Source organism: Cuculus canorus, chromosome 5, assembly GCF_017976375.1.
Source record: "Cuculus canorus isolate bCucCan1 chromosome 5, bCucCan1.pri, whole genome shotgun sequence".
Taxonomy (NCBI): domain Eukaryota; kingdom Metazoa; phylum Chordata; class Aves; order Cuculiformes; family Cuculidae; genus Cuculus; species Cuculus canorus.
This window is the reverse complement of record NC_071405.1, coordinates 16,913,093-16,933,455: the sequence shown is the minus strand read 5'-3', so window position 1 is coordinate 16,933,455 and position 20,363 is coordinate 16,913,093. Positions and strand designations below refer to the sequence as shown.

The 20,363-nt window shown below is 62.6% G+C and overlaps 2 protein-coding genes across 2 annotated transcripts in view; one reads left to right on the top strand and one right to left on the bottom strand.

Annotated features, from left to right (window-relative positions):
- Positions 1-1,125: 1,125 nt before the first annotated feature.
- PLEKHG3 (pleckstrin homology and RhoGEF domain containing G3) lies at positions 1,126-12,793 on the bottom strand. The gene is made up of 16 exons (XM_054067092.1): positions 12,318-12,793; positions 7,708-8,027; positions 7,529-7,629; positions 7,380-7,449; positions 7,089-7,135; positions 6,872-7,022; positions 5,942-6,076; positions 5,687-5,869; positions 4,792-4,884; positions 4,628-4,714; positions 4,494-4,527; positions 4,306-4,413; positions 4,127-4,201; positions 3,764-3,810; positions 3,387-3,566; positions 1,126-2,961 (listed from the first exon to the last, which is right to left on the bottom strand). Exons 1-16 carry the CDS (start codon positions 12,616-12,618, stop codon positions 1,126-1,128), a joined length of 3,768 nt encoding a protein of 1,255 aa, XP_053923067.1. The 5' UTR covers positions 12,619-12,793.
- A 2,287-nt stretch (positions 12,794-15,080) lies between these two features.
- Positions 15,081-20,363, top strand: part of NUP160 (nucleoporin 160) — a 30,446-nt gene continuing 25,163 nt past the window's right edge. Inside the window, exons 1-6 of the mRNA XM_054068272.1 lie at positions 15,081-15,324; positions 15,954-16,164; positions 17,479-17,701; positions 17,947-18,025; positions 18,776-18,890; positions 20,120-20,278. Of these exons, the coding sequence (XP_053924247.1) occupies positions 15,122-15,324; positions 15,954-16,164; positions 17,479-17,701; positions 17,947-18,025; positions 18,776-18,890; positions 20,120-20,278 (990 nt within the window). The 5' untranslated portion in view covers positions 15,081-15,121. The remainder of the gene's footprint in view (positions 15,325-15,953; positions 16,165-17,478; positions 17,702-17,946; positions 18,026-18,775; positions 18,891-20,119; positions 20,279-20,363) is intronic.

Sequence of the window (20,363 nt, the reverse complement as noted above, 5' to 3'; positions counted from 1 at the left end):
TGCATCCCTGCATGCAAACCTTTGCACATGTGTGTTCGCAGGTGCCCCCCACACACAGGGTGTGCAGCAGCCCCATGCACACACACATCCCTGTGTGCACACATGTGCACATGCGTGTGCATGTAGGTGCCCCCAAGCTCCAGGTGTGCAGCAGCCCCGTGCACACACGCATCCCTGTGTGCACACGTGTGTGCGTAGGCGCCCCCCCCACTCGGAGTGCCCTGCAGCCCCGTGCACACACGCGTCCCTGCATGCATACGCCTGCACACGCGTGGTCCCTGCATGCAGCTGCCCCTCCCGAGTGTGCGTGCCACACACACGTGTGTGCGTGCTCCCTACCGCGGTGCCCACACGGGGGTTGCTGCGGGTGCCCTCTAAAGCCATAACCTCCCCACCCCCCCCGGCGTGTGGGCGCATGGGAGCCCACGGGCACCAACCAAAGAGCATCGGCACGGAGTTCACACGCCCCACAGCGACTCCCCAGCCCCACAGCCAGCCTCCCAACCCGGGGGTTCCGCAACCAGAGAGATTTTGGGTCAGTTTGGGTTTTTTTTCTAATAAAGATGTGAAAGCGAGCTGGGGGGGCTCCTGCTGCTCTGCAGGGTGAGGGGCCAGGGGGTTCCTGCTCCTCCGCAGGGTGGGGGGCTCCAGTGTCCTCCTTCTCCCAAGCAACCTGGGGGTCTGTGGGGTTCCTGCTCCTCCACAGGTTGAGGGTCCATTGGGTGCCCCTTGTCCTGGGCAGGCTGAGAGTCCATGTGGTGCCCCTGCTCTCAGGCAGGTTTGGGGTCCATTGGGTGCCCCTTCTTCCAGGTCACTTAGGGGTCCATGTGGTGTCCCTTCTCCTGGGCAGGTTTGGGGTCCATGGGGTGCTTCTTCTTCTAGGTAGGTTGAGGGTCCGTGTAGTGCCCTTTCTCCTGGGTAGGTTTGGGGTCCACGTAGTGTTCCTTCTCATAGACAGGTTGAGGGTCCATGTGGTTTCCCTTCTCCTGGGTAGGTTTGAGGTCCGTGGGGTGCCCCTTCTTCTGGGCAGGTTTAGGGTCCATTGATTGCCCCGTCCCCTGGGCAGGTTTGGGGTCCCTGGGATGCTCCTTGCCCCAGGGGTCGCCCTTTCATCCCATCACCTACCTAGCTGGCTGCATCGAGGGTCTGGAATTTTTGGCGCAGGTCTCTGACGAGGCCGTGTCGGGGGGGCTCGGGGGTGCCGGGGGGCTCGGCGCAGCGCCGCTGGTACTCCTCAGAGGCCTGGTAGGCTTTGCAGCGCTCCACCACCGCCTTCAAGCAGATCTTCTCCCGCGTGGTGGGTGAGCGGATCTGCACGTAGGCGGGTGGCTCGGTGGGCACCGGCAGCCGCTCCAGCACCAGCATCCGCTGCCCAGCACCCAGGGGCGCCTCCGCCGTCACCCACAGCGCCCCGTCGCTGCTGTGCCGTGCCGGCGTTGGGCCTGGGGTGCTGGGAACCCCCGTCTCAGCGCTCCGGCTTCGGCCGCTGCCACGTTCCTTCTCCAGCGGCCGCCCGCCACGACACGGCCCGTCGGGTGCCGAGCGGCTGCGGCTCACGGGTGGAGGCCGTGGGGCACCGAAACGGGCACGCAGCTCCCGCACGTCAGGCCAGGCGAAGGGCTCGGGGCTGGGGGGACTGGGGGGCACACCGGCAGACGGGGACACCAACAGCCCCTCTGCTCGCGGCGCCACCACTGCAGGGGCGCTGGCAATGGGGTCCCGCTCCTGCAGCTGCAGCGGGGCACGGCGGGCACCAGAGCGGCGGCTCTTGATGCGGAGGCTGTACTGCCGCGCCAGCTGGTACACCTTGGTGCCGGCATGCGGTGGGGTCAGCAGCAGCTGTGGCGGGGGCCCAGCTGGTGCCCCCGAGCCCCCAGCCCCTAGATCGTCCTCTTCCAGGATGAGCAGTGGCTCGGCCGGCTGCAGCCCGTTCTCCCGGCATGGCTCCTCCAGTGATGCCTTGGGTGCCACGGATGCGGGCTGCAGCTCATCCTCCTGGCACAGCGACGCCTTGGGTGCCATGGATGCAGGCCGCGGCCCCAGCTCCTGGCACAGCTCCTCCAGCGATGCCTTGGGTGCCACCAGCGTGGGCTGCAGCCCATTCTCCTGGCACGGTGATGCTTTGGAGGCCACTGGTGCGGGCTGCAGCTCGTTCTCTTGGTATGGCTCCTCCAGCGATGTCCTGGGTACCGCTGGCACGGGCTGCAGCCGGTTCTCCCGGCACAGCTCCTCCGGTGATGCCTTGTGGGGCTCAGGGCTCACCGGGGGCCGGGGGAGGCCGTTGAGGCGGCAGACGCTGCTTCGCACCAGCCCTTTGGGGATGAAGGAGAGGCTCTCGCGGCGGCGGACGCTGAAGCCAGCGTCCTGGTGCTCGGCATGCCCGTAGTAGCTCTTGATCTTGTCCAGCAGCAAACGGTCGCGGCTGGAGAGCAGGGACTCCCGGCGGGCTCCAGTGAGGGGTTCGGGTGAGGGAATGGTGTTTCCAGGCTCCCCGGGCTCCCCAGTTTCCAGCTGGGGTCCCACGCCGTCCAGGCTGAGTGCGCTGCCGCTGCGGCTGCCCAGCCGCCCCGCCGGCCCCTCTAGGGCCAGGCTGCTGCGGCGCGAGAAGCTGCTGCCACCGCCGAACCGCTCGGCGATGACGCTGGCCTGGTCCAGCACTGAGGGCGGCAGGATGCTGCCCGCTGCTCCTTCTTCATCTTCATCCTCCTCTTCCTCGCTGCTCAAGCCCTGCAAATCCTCCGCGGGGCGCTCGGGCTCACTCTCCCCACCAGACGGCACCGGTGTGGAGTGCCGCAGTGAGGATGGGGGTTCAGAGGCCTGAGGAGGGGCAATGGGGTGGGCGCCGAGTCCCTCAGGACCCCCGAGGGCGGGCTGCGGGGCCGCGCTGACCTTCTCGCAGCTCCCTGGTCCCCAGCTGCTTGGGCGCGTGGGTCCCTCCGGCAGCAGTGGATGCCCCCCGGCCTGTGCAGGAGCAAACGGGGAGTTGGGGACTGCGGGGGGAACCCACGCTGCTCCGAGCATCCTGGCCAAGACAAGGCTGAGGAGACTGCAGCCCCTCCTGGGGCCCAGGAACAATGTGGGATGCACTGGGAAGAATAAGGGGTGCCCTGAGAGAGATGTGGAGTGGCACGGGTGTGGTGTGGGGTGCCCTGGCTGCCCCAGGAGTGATGTTGACTACCCCATGGATGATGTAGGGTGCCTCAGCAGTGATGCTGGCAAGAATAAGGGGTGCCCTGGGAGTGATACAGGGTACCCCACAAATGCAGGATGCCCTGGGAGTGACATGGGGTGCCCTGGGAAGAATAAGAGGTGCCCCAGGAGCGATGTGGGTGCCCTGGGTAGCACTAAGCAGTGGGTGCCCTCTTGGGTTTGGGGGTGGGGGGTACCTGCTCCTCCTGGGGTTCCACCAGCAGATCCCCAGCTCCCGGCAGCTCCTCCTGGCCATCCTTGCACAAAGCCTCCTCTTCCTCCTCCTCCTCTTCCACCATGCCCTCAGGCGCTGCCCAGGCTGTGGGGTGCAGAGGGGGCTCCCCCGCCTCCAGGAGCACCCCAGCACTGCCAGCATGCTGCTCGGGGGACGAGCACCGGGCTCAGCACCCTGCGCCCCTGCCAGGGCTGGAGTCACCACACAGTCCAGCCCCCTGCACCCCGGCCTTACCTTGAGCCCTGCAACCAGGAAAGAGAGAGGTTGGGGGGGGGGTAACACCCCAAAACACTCCCTTCTACTCCACTCCGCCCACCCCACCGGTATTGCCGGCCCCACAGGCTCACCTTGGTCCCCCAGCTGCAGCAGGATCTGCTTGGCAGGCTCTGCGGGGAGAAGGCAGGCATCCAAAGTGGGTGATGGTGGCATCATTCCTGTGTCCCCCAGCTTGTCCCCAGTCTCACCAGCATCCCCAGAGCGTCCCCAGTCTCACCAGCATCCCCAGAGCATCCCCGGCCCAACCCCAATCCCACCAGCATCCCCAGATCATCCCCAGCCCCACCAGCATCTCCAGAGCTTCCCCGGAGCATCCCCAGTCCCACCAGCATCCCCAGCCCCAACAGCATCCCCAGACCACCCCCAGCCTGTCTCCAGTCCCCCCAGCACCCCCAGTCTCCCGACACTCCCCGCTGGCATCCACACCCGACTGCCTGCGCCCCACGTGCCCATGCAGCCGATCCGGCAGCGTCTCGGCACGGTCGCGGTGCTGGAAGGGCTCTGCAGGGACAGGGACACCCGTCAGTGCTGGCACCCAGTGCCCACCATCCCTGTGACCCAGCAAAGGGGTGGCAGTGGGGACAGTGGGGACACGTGGCTCTCACCGGATTGCCGGCGGCCCTGGCGCAGCTCGGCAGCAGCGTCACCCAGGGGTTGGCAGGACCAGCTCTTCTTCAGGTGCTCGGGGCTGTAGCGGGGCAGGCGCGGGGGGCCTGTGGGCACAGGGGTGATGTTGGGGACAGGGGGACCGACAAGGGCAGGGCGGGGACCTCGAGGTGCTGGCAGCACTCACAGAACAGATCCATCTCCAGGATGGCTTCTTTAGCCTGGGGAAGAGGGAGGATGGAGAGAAACAGGGTGAATGTGTGGTGCAGCCACCTCCCTTGCTGGACGGAGGGGACCCTGGAGCCAGCACGGTGCCCTCACCTTCTGGGGGATAATGGCATGGTGGTTCTCCAGGATGAGCCGCTTGATGTGGTGGGTCCACACGCGCTTCTCTTCCACGCTCTTGGCCTGGGGGGGATGCAGGGAGGATAGTGGGGTAGGGCAGGGGTGCCCCCAAGGTACCCCCCCACCCCGTGCCCCGCTACCTGCAGGCTGTGCTGCTGCTTGCCATGCTTGTAGTGAGCCAGGCTGAAGCACAGAGAGTCCCGTGTGCTCTCGATCAGCATCAGCGAGGAGCACTGCGGGGAGAGGCCATCAGCTCCCCATCCCAGCGCCCCCCAGGTACACCATCCCCAGTGTCCCCAAAAGTCCCACATCCACAGCACCCTCCTGAGTCCCCATCCCCAGAACTCCTTGGTTCCCCAGCCCTGGTACCCCCAGAGGCCCCTATTCTGGGCACCCCTAGATCCTCCATCCCTGGCACCTCCCAGACCCCCATCCCTTGGCACCCTCAGGTCTCCATCCCTGCACCTCCCGGATCCCCTTTTCCTGACACCCCCTAAGTCCCCCATTCCCTGGCATACCCAGAGTTCCCCATGCCCTGTATCCCCCCAGTGCCCAATCCCTGACAGCCCTCGATCCCCCATTCCTGGCACTGCCAGGTCTCCTTCCCTGGCACCTCTGGACCTGCCATTCCTGGCACCTCCATCCCTGGCACCCCTAAGTCTCCCCATGCTCTGCATCTCCCAGGTCCCCCATTCCTGGCACTTCCATCCCCGGCACCTCTGGGTACCCCATCACTGGCACCCCTCAGTCTCCATCCCTGACATCCTTGGATCCCCCATTCCTGGCACCTCCACCCCTGGATCCCTACCCCGGCACCCCTATCTCCATCCCTGGCACTCCTGGATCCCCCATTCCTGGCATCTCCATCCCTGGATCCCCCTGATCCCCACCCCAGCACCCCCACATCTCCATCCCTGGCACTCCTGGATCCTCCATTCCTGGTGCCTCCATCGCTGGCACCTCCTGAATCCCCATCCCCGGCACTCCCTGATCCCCTTCCCTGGCACCTCCTGGATCCCCTTCCCTGGCACCCACCGGGATGTGGGTTTTGTAGACGTAGTGGTCTCCGCGGCGCTTGGTGATGAGAAGGGTCTTGTCAAAGAGGAAGACGGCGCGCTCATGCCGTGCCCGCTGCACACGGAAGGTGCCCTCCAGCACCAGCTCCCCGTAGCTCGTCAGGTCCGGCCCCTTCCAGCCCAGAAGCAGCGACTGGATCTCCTGTGCCCAGGGACAGTGGCGTCAGGCCACCGGTCGCTGCAGTGGTGCCAGCCCGGTGCCACTAGTGCCCACCTGCTGGCGGATGGCGTGCTCATGCTTGCGCTTCATGTCATTGATGTACCAGGCGACGCAGGTCATGGTGTCAATGGCCTCCAGCACCACCTCGTAGTCATCCCCCGACTTGTGCTCAAAGTGCTTGGCGATCTCCTGCCGGCAAAGGACGCAGCGTCGGGCAGTGCCAACAGGGCTGCCATGCCCAGGTTTGCCATGCCGGGTGCCTGTGCCACGCTGGGAGTGTGCACTGTGCCAGAGAACCAGGCTGTGCCGGGTGGCCGTGCCATGCCAGAGGAAGCAGGCTGTGCCAGGGAGATGTGCTGTGCCGGCTGCCTGCACTGTGCCAGGTGCCTGGACTATACCGGGTGCCCATTCAATACCAGGGGACCAGGCTGTGGCAGGAAAACGTGTCATGCAGGGGGTCTGTGCTGTGCAATCCCCCACATCGTGCCACATGCCCGTGCCATGAGCTCACACCATGCTGGGTGCCCATGCTGTGATGAGTCCCTGGATCATGCCAGCTGCTCAGGCTGTGCCGGGTGCCACATCTGCTGCCTGAACTGTGCTGGAAACCCCTGCTCTGCCACATTGCCATACCCCACCAGGCACCCGGACCCCACTGGGCACCAGCTCAACCCAACCATCCCCGGCTTGGCCCAAGTCAACCCAACCATCTCCAGAGCCACCAACTGTCCCCAACCCAACCACCTCCAGAAACACGAGCTCAACCCAACTGTCTCAAACTCAAGTGTTCCCAACTGAACTCAACCCAGCCACCTCCAGAGCCACCAGCTCAACCCAACCCAACAACCTCAGAGCCACCAACTGTCCCCAACTCAACCAAACCCAACCCAACCACCTCCAGAGACACCAACTGAACCCAATCCAACTGTCCCCAACCCAACCCATGCCACGCAACACGCCCGCACCGCGCTGGGCACGGCTTACCTGGAGCAGCAGGTGGTATTTCAGGATCCTCTGGACGGGCTTGAGCAGGTAGGCACCGAGGGGCAGCGCGTGCCGCAGCCGCTCCTGGCACTCGCGGAGGAACCGAGCCTGGGCTTTGCTCCTCATGCACTCAGCCAGCGCCGCCACAGAGCTGTGGGCAGGAAGCGGGCTCAGGGCCGGTGCCAGCACCCCCGCACGCCCGCCCACCGCCACTCACCTGGGGTAGTTGTTGCAGTACTGGGTGTAGATAGCGAATTCCTGGCTCTGCAGGTGGGAAGAGTGCGGTGAGAGCCCAGCATGGACCCCAGTGCCTCCCAGTGCCCTCCCAGTGCACCCCACTATGCCAATCCCTTCTTGGGTGACAGAGCAGATGACCATGGCCCCCAGCACCTCCTAGTGCCTCCCAGTGCCCCCCAGTGCCCATCCCTTCTTGGGTGACAAAGCAGACAATCACGGCCCCCAGTGCCTCCCAGCGCCCCGCAGTGTCCCCCTCTACGCCCGTCCTTACCCGGGTGACGAAGCAGACGGCCACAGCCACTGGGTCACTGGCGCAGCTCTCCAGGTTTTGGAGCAGGGTGCTGGGGGGGACAGAGGGGACAGGGTGAGGGTGGAGCACAGCACGGGGTGGCACGGGCTGTGTCCCTCCACAGCACCCACCTGCTGAGCTCGTAGATGTCCTCAATGTTGCCAAAAAGCGCGCTGACCTGCTCCGGCCGCAGCACCGGCTCCTCAGCATCGATGATCTTGCCCAGGTAACCCTGCGGGGCAGCCGCGTTTGGCACTGGTGCTACCAGAGCCCCGCAAACCCCGCTGATAGATGCCCACCCCACGCTCACCTCCACGATGCTGCGCAGGTCGCGAGTGTAGGTGCGCTCCGACTCCACAATCTCTAGCATCACACGCCCCAGGTAGCTGGGTTCGGTCCCAGCACTGCCGAATGGTGCCAGAGGGTGCCCACTGCGGACCCCCGGCCACCCCGCCGGGGCAGCGTTGTTGTTGCTGTTGCACAGTCCCTCGGGCCAAGGCTCAGTTCTGCCATTCGGCGGCTCCTCCATGGCGCGGCCGGGCTCCAGCACCGGGCTCAGGGCAGGGCGCTGCAGGCAGGCAGGCATTGGCATGCCGGCATCCCCGGATACCGGCAGGACACAGGGCAGCTCTGGGGAGAAAACGGTGTGGTTAGAGGGTGCCCCAAGGCCCGGGCATTGTTTGGGGCTGCAGGGGGCTCACACCCCAGTATGGGAGAGGAAGAACACCTGGGGTTGACCTGATGGCCAAATCCTGTAGGTTTGGGGGTGCCAGCACCCCTCACCCCCCAAAATTTTTGGCTATGGCTCAGCCAAAGCAGGATACAGCCCAGCCGGATCCTGGTACGTCCTCCTGCCTGCCCTTAGATTTAGGGGTTCGCCCCGTCTTACCCTAAGCCTGTCCATGCACCCCAGAAGCCAAGGACAAGGTGCCCCGGTGGGAGCTGCGCCATCGCTATGCCAAACACCCACCCTGCAGCACCCGTGCCAGGGCCATGCGTCAGTGCCGCGCCCGCGGGACACCTTCCCAGTGAGCTCAGCGCCGGCTCGCCCTTCCAGACCACCAATGCCTCTGGCCACCTCCGGGCAGCATTGAGATCCTCCCACACCACCAGCACCATGCGGTGCCACTGACCCGCTTGGGGCAACCAAAACCCAGCCGGCGGCACTGAAGCATGCCCAAGCGGCGAGGGGTCACCAGTGATTCTCGGCAGAGCGATGGTTTACGGGCACAGAGCCCGCTCACCGGGGCAAGCGGGTGGCCCTGGGGACGGTGACCTTCACCCGGGCCACGTGCTGGTGGTGGGGCCGCCTGAGCACCCCCGGCACTGGGGATGCCAGAACCCAACCGGTCAGGCCGGTTCGCGCCAGCTCCTCCCCGCACCCGTCGTGCCGCATGGCCGCGCTCCCGTCACCGCCCTCCCGGCAGCTTCTCGCCCTCTCGAGTCAGGAGCCCCCCCAAAATCCCACCATGCTGCCCCCTAAGTGGGGCCCAGCCCCACAGCCCTAACCATGCCACAGCCTGGGCACCAGCACAGCCAGCTCTGCCATTGGGCCACCCCTCGGCACATGGTATCTGGGGAGCAGCCCCCCAGACCTCAGATCCTCCAGCCTTGCCCCAGCCCCACAGCCACACCAGTCCCAGGCCACCCAGCCCCACGGCCACCCCAGCACCAGGACACCCAGCCCCACGGACACCCCAGTCCCAAGCCACCCAGCCCCATGGTGACCCCAGCCACACGGCCACCCCAGCACCAGGACACCCTAGCCCCATGGCCACCCCAGCACCACAGACACCCCAGCCCCACGGACACCCTAGTCCCAGGCCACCCAGCCCCACGGCCACCCCAGTGCCAGAACAACAAGCCCCACGACGACCCCAGCCCCATGGCCACCCCATACCACCAGGGCCACCAGGGCCACGAGACCCCAAGCATCCCCACCCCGGCAGGATCCAACCCCCATCCCCACCCGTGACTGCATCCCTGCCAAGGTACAAAAGGAGACGCTGGGGGCGGTACCTGGGGGGCAGACAGGGCCGCAGCTTGTCCCCTGCCCCACGTGGGGGATGGCACCTCAGTGCCCAGGAGGGTCAGGGATTTGTGGCCACTGCTGCTCGTCCCCGAAGGCCGCCCCCGGCCGCCCTAATCCGCTCAGCACGCCGGGATTACGGCGCCAGCCCCACGTCACAGGGACAGTGGCCACTTGCTTCGGTCCCCTGGCCACCACTGGCCCTCCCCGCCATCCGTGGGGGTTTATCCGCTTACCCCCCAGCGCTGCGGTGGTGGGCACGCGGACGGCCAGAGGTGGGGGATTAGCCCTGACCTTCAGTGCCGGTGGGGCGGCTGCTCCCCAGGGCACCCCGAGCACCCCCAGCCCCACAGGGAACCTGGCACCGAGGGGGGCAGTGGGAGCCGGGGGGCACGGGGCGCGCGGTGCTGTGGGGTGGGAGCCACTGCATCCCAGTGGAGCAGGATCCGTGGGTCTCCGTGGGTCAGTGAGCTGTGGGTCATGGCTGTGCCTGATGCTGTGGGGTGGGAGCCACTGCATCCCAGTGGAGCAGGACCTGTGGGTCCTGGTGGGACAGAGAGCTGTAGGGCCCAGGGTGGCCGGTGCTGTGTGTGCCGTGGCGTGGGAGCTGTTGGATCCCAGCAGAACAAGATCCGTGGATCTTAGTGGAGGAGGTGCTATGGGTCATGGGGGTGCTGGGTGCCACAGGTGCCATGGGGTGGGAGCCATTGCTTCCCAGCGGAACAGGACCTGTGGGTCCCTGTGGGGTAACAGGCATCAGTCATGGGAGTGTATGGTGCCGTGGGGTGGGCCATGAGGGTGCTGTGGGTGCCGTGGGGTGGCAGCCGTAGGCCCTGAGGGTGCTGTCGGTGCCATGGGGTGGCAGCCGTTGCCTCCCAGTGGAGATTCCCCAGGTGCTGAGCAGGATGTGCTCCGCGGCACCACTGGCGGCTCTGGAACAGCAGCCCAAACCCCGCAGCCAAGGGGAAACTGAAGCAGGGCCAGGGCTGTGCCAAGCAGCCGGTGCTGCCGTGACAGAAATGCCACCCGTGGCCCCGCCAGGATTTTCTCCGCACCGCGGGATCGGCGGCACATTCCGAAGCCGGGATGCAAGGCACAGCCCACGGCACTTTCCCAGGCCCACGGCACGCCCTGGCACGCCGGGCGCAGAGCCGAGTGGCCGGCCTGGAGCAGCCATATAAGGGCAAGCGGTTCCCCTTTTCCAGGCTTTTTCCAGGATCCCAGCAGCCCTGCGAGAGGCGAAGGTCACCGCCGCCTCTGGCTCAGCTGCTGCCGCCGTCGCTCCCAGCCGCGGCTGGCACCACCAGTGCCCGCAGGCACGAGCCGGGCACTGGAAGCCCTGCCCGTGGCATCGCCGAGCCACAGGTGGGCTGGGACGACCGGGGTCCCTGTGGCACTACGCGGTGACCCCGCAACCACATCAGCCGCCCAGGTGGGACCAGAGCCCACGCCAGCTCCCGGCACACGGCAGCATTGATGCCGTATGGCTGCCAAAGCCTCTTAGTGCCCGGCACCCGTGGCGTCCCGCGTGGCTGCCAGCCACCTAATCCCACCGGAGGGGCACGGTGACCCTGTCCCAGACCCCGGCACATGCCATGGGGCCACCCCACACCTCACAGCCTCCTTCCTGCACCCCATGGCTGCTGGCCTGGGCGTCTGCCAGCACCGAAGGGTCCCCAGCCCTGCCCCATGGGGACCCACAGCTCTGGGCACCCCGGGACCCACAGCTCCTGACCCATGGGGCCTCACAGCCCTGGGCACCTCAGGACCCACAGCTCCTGCCCCACTGATACCCATGGCAGTGGCCCCACCAGCCCCCTCGGTGCTGGGCACCCACACCCCCTGTCCCTGCACCCATGCACTGGGCACTCTGGGCCCCACAGATCCTGCTCCACTGGGATGCAATGGCTCCCACCCCACGGCATCAGGCACCGGGACCGACTTCTCCCATCCAAACATCTCCTCCCCCAGCAGAACCGACATCTCCTGCCCCCACCAACCTCTCCTGCCCCACTGGGACCGACCCATCTCACTGGCACCGACATCTCCCATCCCACCAAGATCAACATCTCCGGCACCAGGACCGACCTCTCTTGCTCCACTGGGACCAACCTCTCCCACTCCTCCGGGACTGACACGTCCCACTGGGATCGACCCCTCCTGCCCCACAAGATCCGGCATCTCCTGCCCCATCGGGACCAACACCTCCTCCCCCACTGGGAACATGTCCCACTGGGACCGACATCTCCTGCCCCACCGACCCTTCCAGTCCTACCAGGACCAACGTCTCCTGTCCCACCAGAACCGACCTCTCCCGTCTCACCAGGACCAACCTGTCCCATCCCACCAGAACCGACCTCTCCTGTCCCACCAGAAATCACTTGTCCTGTCTCACCGGGACCGACCCATCCCACCAGAACCGACCTCTCCTGCGCTACCAGAACCGACCCGTCCCGTCCCACCAGAACCGACCTCCCTTGTCCCATCGGGACCAACGTGTCCCACGGGGACCGACGTCTCCCGTCCCAACATCTCCTCCCCCACCGGGACTGACACGTCCCATCAGAACCGACCCCCCCGCCCCACCGGGACCAACATCTCCCGCTCCACCTGGACCGCCACATCCCGCCGGGATGGGTCCCGTCCCGTCCCAACATCTCCTCCCCCCCAGACCCCCCCGCCCCGCTCCCCCCGGTTCCCCCCCGGGCCGCTCTCACCGCTGCCGCCGCCGCCCCGGCCCGATCGCGCCCGCAGGAAGCGGCGGGAGAGCCCGGGGGCGGGGACTGGGGCCGCCCCGCCCGCACAGCACTGCCCCGGAGCCGCTCCGGAGCGACACCGGAGTGACACCGGAGCGACACCGGAGTGCGACCGGGCGCCGGCACAGCACGGACCCGGCACGGTCCCAGTATGATCCTGGTATGGTCCCAGTACGGTCTTGGCACGGTCCCAGTATGGTCCTGGTACGGTCCCAGTACAGTCCTGGCACTGTCCTGATGCAGTCCCAGTATGACCCCAGCAGGGTCCCAGTACAGTCCTGGCAGTGTCCCATTGCAGTCTCAGTACGGTCCTGGCACTGTACCGGTGCAGTCCCAGTATGATACTACGATCCCAGCACAGTTCCAGTACAGTCCCAGTATGGCCCCTGTACAGTCCTGGCATTGTTCTGGCGCAGTCCCAGTATGGTCCTGGCATGGTCCCGATATGGTCCCAGTACAGTCCTGGTACAGTCCTGGCACTGTCCTGGTGTGGTCCCAGGCAGAGTCCCGGTACAGTCCTGGCACAGTCTCAGTATGGTCTTGGCACAGTCCCAGTATGGTCCTGATATGTTCCCCGTACAGTCCTGTCACAGTCTCAGTTCAGTCCCAGTACAGTCCTGGGCACAGTTCTGGTATAATCCCAATATGATCCCAATGCAGTCCCAGTACAATCCCAGTGTGGACCCGATATGGTCCCAGTCACAGTCTGGTGTGACCCCGCTACGGTCCTGGTACAGTCCCAGTATCATCCCAAGCATGGTCCCAGTAGAGTCCTCGTTCAGTCCCTGCCCAAGGGGACGTGGTCACCCATGGGTTCCCTGCCATGGGCACCCCAGATCTCTGCCCAAGGGGACATGGTCACCGCATGGATCCCCTCCCATGGGCACCCCTAGATCCCTGCCCAAGGGGACATGGTCACCCCATGGTTCCCCTCCCATGGGCACCCCCAGATCTCTGCCCAAGGGGACGTGGTCACCAGGACTCACACGCCACCTCCCCACGGGCCCCATAGCAGCCTTGGGGGCTCCAAGCTCCCCAAGTGAAGCAGCTGGAGCACCAACCCATGCATAGCACCTGCGCCACCAGAATGGGACCATTCTGCGGGCGAGTGCCTCGTGCCGCTGGCACCAGGCTCGGGCTCAAAGGCAGGATTGTTCAGGGCTGGCTGCCCCCGTGCCCGGCCAGACTCTGGCACAGATGCGTCACGGAGGACCGTGTGGCCTCATCGGGGTGGTGGGGCTGGCAGGGTCCCTGCCATCCCTGCCGGCCCAACCAGTGGTGTGGCACCAATGGCCTGGCATGCACCGGGCAGGGTCTGCCGGCTCCGTCACCAGGGCAGAGGCACGGCCACCAGGCAGGTGCTTGCATGGGCAAGAGGTGGGTGCTGGGAGCTAGCATCGTGGGTGCTGGCATGGTGGGCGCTGGTTGTATTCTCTTTCCCAGTCCCTCTCCTCAAATCTCCATCCCCAGAGCCCCTCACCTTCCCCTCTCCCCGTACTGCATCCCCAAATCCCTCTCCTCAGACCCCTTCCCCTTTCTCCTTACTTCCTCCCCAAACCCCTCCCCATCCTCCCTCGCCAGTCCCTCTCCCCATCCCCTCTTCCCAGTCCTCCTGTTCCCAGAACCTTTACCCAAGCCCCTCTTCCCACCCTCTCACCCAAAGACGTTCTCGACTCTCTGCCCCCATCCCCTCTCCCCATCTTGCTCCACTCCTCTTCCCTTCTCCACAGACCCCCTCCCCAAATCCCCCCGCTCAGAACCCCTCTCCCCAAATCCCCCTTCCCATCCCCTCCTTCCACCTTCCCGTTCCCCTCTCCCCCATTTCCTCATCCCTTCCTGCCCTCTCCCACTCCCCTTCCCTCCTATTCTATCTCCCCCTCCCTCTCCCTTCTCCTCCCACCCCCTCCCCTTAACCCCTCTCCCCTTCCCCCTCTTCCCAGTCCCCGTTCCAATACCCCCTCCTGAAACCCCTCCCCATCCCCTCCTCTTCCTCCTTCCTCCATCACCTTCTCTCCTACTTCCCCTCCCCACTCCCACATCCTCTCTCCCCCTTTACCCCCTTCCGTTTACCCCTCCCCATCCCCCCATTCCCCTCTCCCCTTCCCCAAACCCCTCCCCTCATCCCCTCCTCCTCCCTCTCCCCTCCCCATCCCTCCCTCCCCCATCACCCTCTTCCCATCCCCTCTCCCCCATCCTCTCCACCCCTTCAAACCCCTCTTCCCCATCCTCTCCCCATGCCCTCTCCCCCATCCCCCCTCCCCAATCCCTCTCCCCTCCCTCCCCCTCTCCCCTCCGTCATCTCCCTCTCCCATGACACCCTCTTCTTCCCTCTCCCCTTCCCGTCATCCTCCCCAAACCCCTCTCCCCTTCTCTCCTCTGCCACTCCCCTCTTCCCATTCCTCGCCTCCTCAAACCCTCTCCCATCTCCCCATCCCCCTCCCCTCCTCTCCTTTCCCCCTCCCCTCTCCCCTCTCACCAATCTCTCTCCCCATCATCCCCTTCTCCTCCCCCCCATTACCCCCTTCGCTCTCCCTCCTCCGTTCTTCTCCCCCCGCCCGCCAGGGGGCGGCCCTCCCATCCCCTATCCTCATCACCTCTCCCCATCACCTCTCCTCCCGTCCCCTCTACCCATCACCCTTCCCTCTCCCCTCCCCTCTACCCATCACCCTTCCCTCTCCCCTCCTCTCCCTCCCCCCTCCCCACCACCCCTCCCCTCTCCCTATCACTCCTCCCCTCCCCTCCCTTCTCCTCTCTCCCCCTCTCCTCTCTCCCTCCCCATTACCCTCTCCGCCATTACCGCCTCCCCTCTCTCCCCCCTCTCCCCTACTGTCCCTCTTCTCCCGCTCTCCCCCTCTACCCCCGCCCCGCCCCTTCCCGCCCTGCCCCGCGCCCTTTCCCGTGATGCCCCGCGTGGCCGCGGCGGGCAGGCGCGCGCCAAGATGGCGGCGGGGCTGGCGGAGCGTAGCTGCCTGGAACTTGGTGACCCCGTTCGGGACCCGCCCCGCCGCTTTCGGAACGTGGTGTTTACTCCGCCGGGAACGGCTCCGCTCCCCACCGGCCGCTACGGGGACAGCGCCGGAGGGTTCTGCTACCGCGAGAGCGCGCAGCTCGCGGCTGCCGCCAGGAACCGCTTCGTGCGATGGTGAGAGCGGGCTCGGGCCGGGGGAGACGGGGCTGAGGGAGTCCAGAGCGGCCTCCAGCGCGGGAGCGGCTCTGGGGAGCTGGGGGAGGGGTTCCGGGTCACGGGGTGCAGGGAAAAGGCGAGGGTAAGGGTTTGGAGCTGAAGGAGGGGAGGTTGGGCTGAGATCTTAGGGAGAAATGTGATTTGCTGCTGTAGGGAAAAACCTGGTAAGGTGGTGGGGGAAAAAGTTATAACCAATGTTTGTAAACCTTTACCGTGTCAAGATGTGACATGGGTCGTGAGGAATCAGGCAGTGGTGTAAGCGCTACAGTGTGTGGGCTCCAGGGAGGCTGGGGAGGGGGCTCTTGATTGGGGAGGGCAGGGACAGGACGAGGGGAACGGTTTGGAGCTGAAAGAGGGGAGATGGAGATGAGATCTTAGGGAGAAATGTTTTGCTGTGAGGGTAGGCAGGATGATTTTCAGAGCAGCGGTGGCTGCCCCGTCCGTCCCTGGAGGTGCTGAAGGCCAGTTTGTATGGGACTTGGAACCTCCTGATCCACTTTGAGATGTCTCTGCCTGCGGCAGAGGAACTGGGTGAGCTTTGAGTTCCAACCCAAACCGTTCCATGATTCTATGATCTCTTCCCTCAGGACAACATCAGGAGACACAGTGGAGCTGGTAGAGGAATCTCTGGATGTCAACCTCCTGAACAACTCCGTACGCCTCTGTATCCAGGGTTGCCCATTTCTCCCGGGCGGCGTGCATGTGTGCGAGATACAGAGCCACTTGGTCATCCTGCTGATCACCGGGCAGACGGTGCATCGCCTGCTCCTGCCGCATCCCGCCCGCATGTACCGCAGCGTGAGTACTGGGCTGGCCTGCTCCCTGCCTCTTTCAGCTGCTGGCCTCTGTTCTGTGTATAAGGAGCCCTTAGTAAAGCTGCAAGATAGCGAAGGTCTTGTGTGCTTTTCAGCACAGGCACAAAGTGCTGCTTCCCACCTGTGCTGCCAGGATCAGGGTTGGTTTTGACCAGGGCCAGGGTCAGTTTTGGCCACTGCAGAGTTAATTTTCATCATAGTATCTTGTATTTTGAACTCATGACCAAGAGAGTATTGTTAACATGCTGGTAACTTTGCTTTTGCTGAGCAGTGTTTGTGCAACCTCAAGGCCGCCCTGTGAAGAGATTTAGGGATGTACAGTGGTTTGGGGTGGGTCACAACCAGGCAGATAACCCGAAGTAACAAAAGGGATGTGCCTTCCATGTATTCATGCTCAGCGATAAGAAGAAAAAGAGGGTTTTGGGGAAGAACTAGTATCTTTTGCTTGGAAGTTGGCTCAGTGTTGCTCTATCCAGCCTTTGCATCCCTTGTTTTGTTTTCTTCTCTCTTCTTCTGTTTGACTTTCATTTATTAAGCATTTGTTTTTGGTTTTTTTATCTCAACCCCCAAGTTTTCTGCCTTTTACCCTTCTTTTCCTAGTCTCCCATCCCATTTTGGGGACAGTGACTGTGTGACCTGCGTGTTGCAGGGCTTCACGCAAATCCTGTGGCTGCCTTCATGCCGATGTAGTGTGGGCTGGCTGAAGAAACACTGCCGATGGGTGGGAAGCTCGACTTTTCCCGAGCTCTTTCCAGTCGAGCTGGATTTTTTTTCACTGCTGAGCAGAGTGTGTACTGTTTTGGGCTGGAACAGAGTTGTTTTTCTCTGCTTGTGTGGTGCTATGTGCGGATTTGTGTCCAAAGCAGAGCTGGGAACGTGCTGCTGCTGGAGCAGTTGCTGAGCAGCGCTTCTGCAGCATCAGAGGCTTCTCTCTTCCTCCCTCGGCTCCCCAAACTGGCTGGAAGTGCACAGGAAGCTGGGAAGGAACACAGTGGGGAACACACCTCACCTACTAAGGGGCTGCTCCCTGCTCCGTGGTACAGAGCAGATGCTTCCTGCACTGTGACACCATGTTTGGGGGCAGAGAATTGCAGGATTTGAAATCCCTTTCCATTCTGCTTCTGAAGAGCAGTGGTCAGGGGTTAACAGTAAGAGAACAGGAGTGGTGTTGATGAGAGTTCTTACTGGGAGATCCTTTTATCAGTAGCAGTGTCGCAGCTGTCATTCCACAGGCATTAGGTTGGTTTTCTGTGGCTCTTGTACTCAGGATTTGTACTCTGCCATTTCCCTCCTCCAGGAGCTGATAACAGAGAGTCAAATGCAGTCAGTGTTTACAGATATCGGCAAAATCAACTTCAGAGACCCTTTGAATTACTGTGTGATTCCCAATGTGCCAGGCCTGGCGCCAAATTCCGTCGCCTCAGCGGCGTGGCTTAGCAGCGAGGGGGAGGCTCTCTTTGCTCTGCCTTCTGCTTCTGGAGGGATCTTCATCCTGAAGCTGCCTCCTCACGATGTGCCTGGTAAGGAGGGGGAGCAGGCTGCCTCCTCGCGTCTGCCTCTGCCCAGCGCTCCTCCGTGTGTGTGACATCCCCTCCCCTTGCTCTGAACTTTGTTTGCATTTGATTTTTGGCACATGTCCTACAAATCAACCCCACATGCTCAAAAGCTCTTCTGAATCCAGCCTGGGAAGCCCCTGGCTGGGGGCAGTAAATATGTTGTTAATGAGTACTCAATTTCTTTTTTATTACCACATTTATTTTGAAAGGGACGTTTTCAGTCGTGGAATTGAAACAGAGCTCGGTGGTGCAGCGGTTCCTCACCGGTTGGATGCCAACTGCCATCAGGTTTGTGTCTAGGGGTGGGCAAGTGGAACTGACTTTTGCCTTTCTGGCTCTCTCCCCTTGAGTTTGTAGCTGCAGTCGAAGGCGAGCAAGTCAGCATCTATAAATACTGCACCAAAACAGTTAACTGGGTCACAGGACCTTTCACGGTACGGAAGTTGGGACTGGAACACTGGATTAGTTCATCTTAATGGGGTCCTGCTGGTTCTGTGTGTCTGTGTCTGCAAATATGTTATAGCGAGTAATTGGCCTCCGAGGATTTGCCCAGGATATGGCTTGCAGCCAGTGCAGATTAGGGATTACAGCAGTTGTGTGTTCTTGCCCTTGTACTGAGATGTCAGCCTTGTTCCTGACCGGCAGAGGTTACGTGTGGCTGATACGGACGCTCTGTGTGCAGGCGCAGCTTCGGGTTGGGTTGTAATTGTTACGATATTTTGGAGCAATCAGTCAAATTCTAGGCCCTGTTGCTTGAGAATCTAGTCCCCCAGTGCCCTGAATGACTTTGACAGTTGCTCGGGGCTGGTTGGATCCCTGCTTTCCTGTGGATCCTTCATCCATGTTCTGGAAGCGCAAGACTGGGGAAGCTGGAAACATGTTTCAACTCTGCTAAAGCAGATGGAGAACTGCCCTCTCCTCCTGGTCCACCACTGCTGATTTATTTGGATTTAAACACAGCGCGATAGAACCTGTGCCCAGAATCTATGTGCCAGCCTTGTTTTTCTTTCAAGCTGTTGAAATAAACTCTGTTTTCAGACGTGACTGTGGCCCATCAGACCTGCCCGTCAGCCTCTCCGTTCACTGCCTGGATCACGATGCCTTTCTGTTCGCGCTCTGTCAGGACCATAAACTTCGAATGTGGTCCTACAAGGTGAGCAAGTCCTGTCTGTGCTCAGGAAATCAGCTTCTTCCATCGCTGCTGAGTCTGAGGATGAAGAAGCACCCTGAGTGGTCGGTGTAGATTTAATCTGCCATTAAATTGTCGCTTAGCCGACTTCTGCACGCTGAGATTGAGGACAGGTTGTGAAAATTGGGGGTTTGAGTAGCTATGTTTGGAAAGTGGGCGGTGGGTCTTCTCTGCAGGAAAGCCTTGTCCATAGGGTGAGAGGCTGCGCTGGGTTATTTACAATCATACTGGTGTGTTTGGGAAGCAGGCAGGAGCTTCCAGGGCCGAGCAGGTACACCAAATGGATTTTCTACTATGTTAGCAGTAATAAGAGTGGGTCTAATATGGCTCCTCATCAACAAGAAGTTAGTAAAAGCCTCTGCTCGCTGCATGCCACTTGCTTCCAAACATCAGTGCCAAAGCTAATGGACCAGCACAAGTGCTTTCATGGCTCATCTGCGTTGGAATGTGTGCGTTACAGGAGGGAGGGAAAGCCTTAGCGTACGTGCCTGGGCTTTGAAAGCCTATGTTCTGTGTCCAGTTCTGGAGTCCTTAGCACAAAAAGGACATGGGTCTATTAGAGGAAGTCCAGAGGAGGCCACGGAGATGATGTGAGGGCTGGAGCACCTCCCATCTGAGGCCAGGCTGAGAGGGTTGGGGTTGTTCAGCCTGGAGAAGACTGCAGAAAGACCTTGGAGCATCCTCCCAGGACTGAAAGGGGCTCCAGGAAAGCTGGGGAGTGGCTCTTGATCAGGGAGTACAGGGATAGGACGAGGGGAAGGGTTTTGAGCTGAAAGAGGGGAGATTGAGATGAGATCTTAGAGAGAAACATTTTGCTATGAGGATGGGGACACCCTGGCCCAGGTTGCCCAGAGCAGTGGTGGCTGCCCCATCCCTGGAGGTGTTGAAGGCTCCAAGCCCCTGATCCAGTGGGAGGTGTCCCTGCCCATGGCAGGGGGTGGAACTAGATGGGCTTTGAGGTCCATTCCAACCCATCCCATTCAATAATTCTCTGTGCTTGATGGGGTACGGCACAGGGGAGGTGAGGAAGGCCAAGCAGCAGCTCAGATATGTGTTCAGGTGCTTTCCTTGCATCCTGTAGCAGAAGATCTGGGCAGACTTTATCCAGAAGGGGAAGGATGAAGGAGGAGGGTTGTTTCTCAGTCCCAAGTCTTTCCTGTGCTACTTTTCTGATTCCCCTTTATTTTGTGTAGGATCAAATGTGCCTGATGGTTGCTGATCTGCTGGAGTTTATGCCAGTGAGCAGGGACTTGCGGCTTGCAGCTGGGACCGGGCACCGGCTGCGCCTGGCCTTCTCCCCGTCCCTGGGCCTTTACCTCGGCGTCTACATCCACGCGCCCAAGCAGGGGCAGGTATGGAGTGACAGGGCTTCCTCACTGTGAACACATCCTTCTTGGGCATGCAGAAAATAGGTCATTTCTCCTTGGATTTAGGTCT

Bases quoted from the DNA above. Each gene is read 5' to 3' on its own strand.
- PLEKHG3 (XM_054067092.1), bottom strand. From the start codon at position 12,618: ATGCCAGGACCATACTGGGACTGCGCCAGAACAATGCCAGGACTGTAC. The intron at 7,630-7,707 runs GTGAGCGTGGGG...GCTGCCCCGCAG, and splicing joins ACCTGCGCAGCATCGTGGAG to GGTTACCTGGGCAAGATCAT. The intron at 5,870-5,941 runs GTGGGCACTAGT...CCCTGGGCACAG, and splicing joins AGCACGCCATCCGCCAGCAG to GAGATCCAGTCGCTGCTTCT.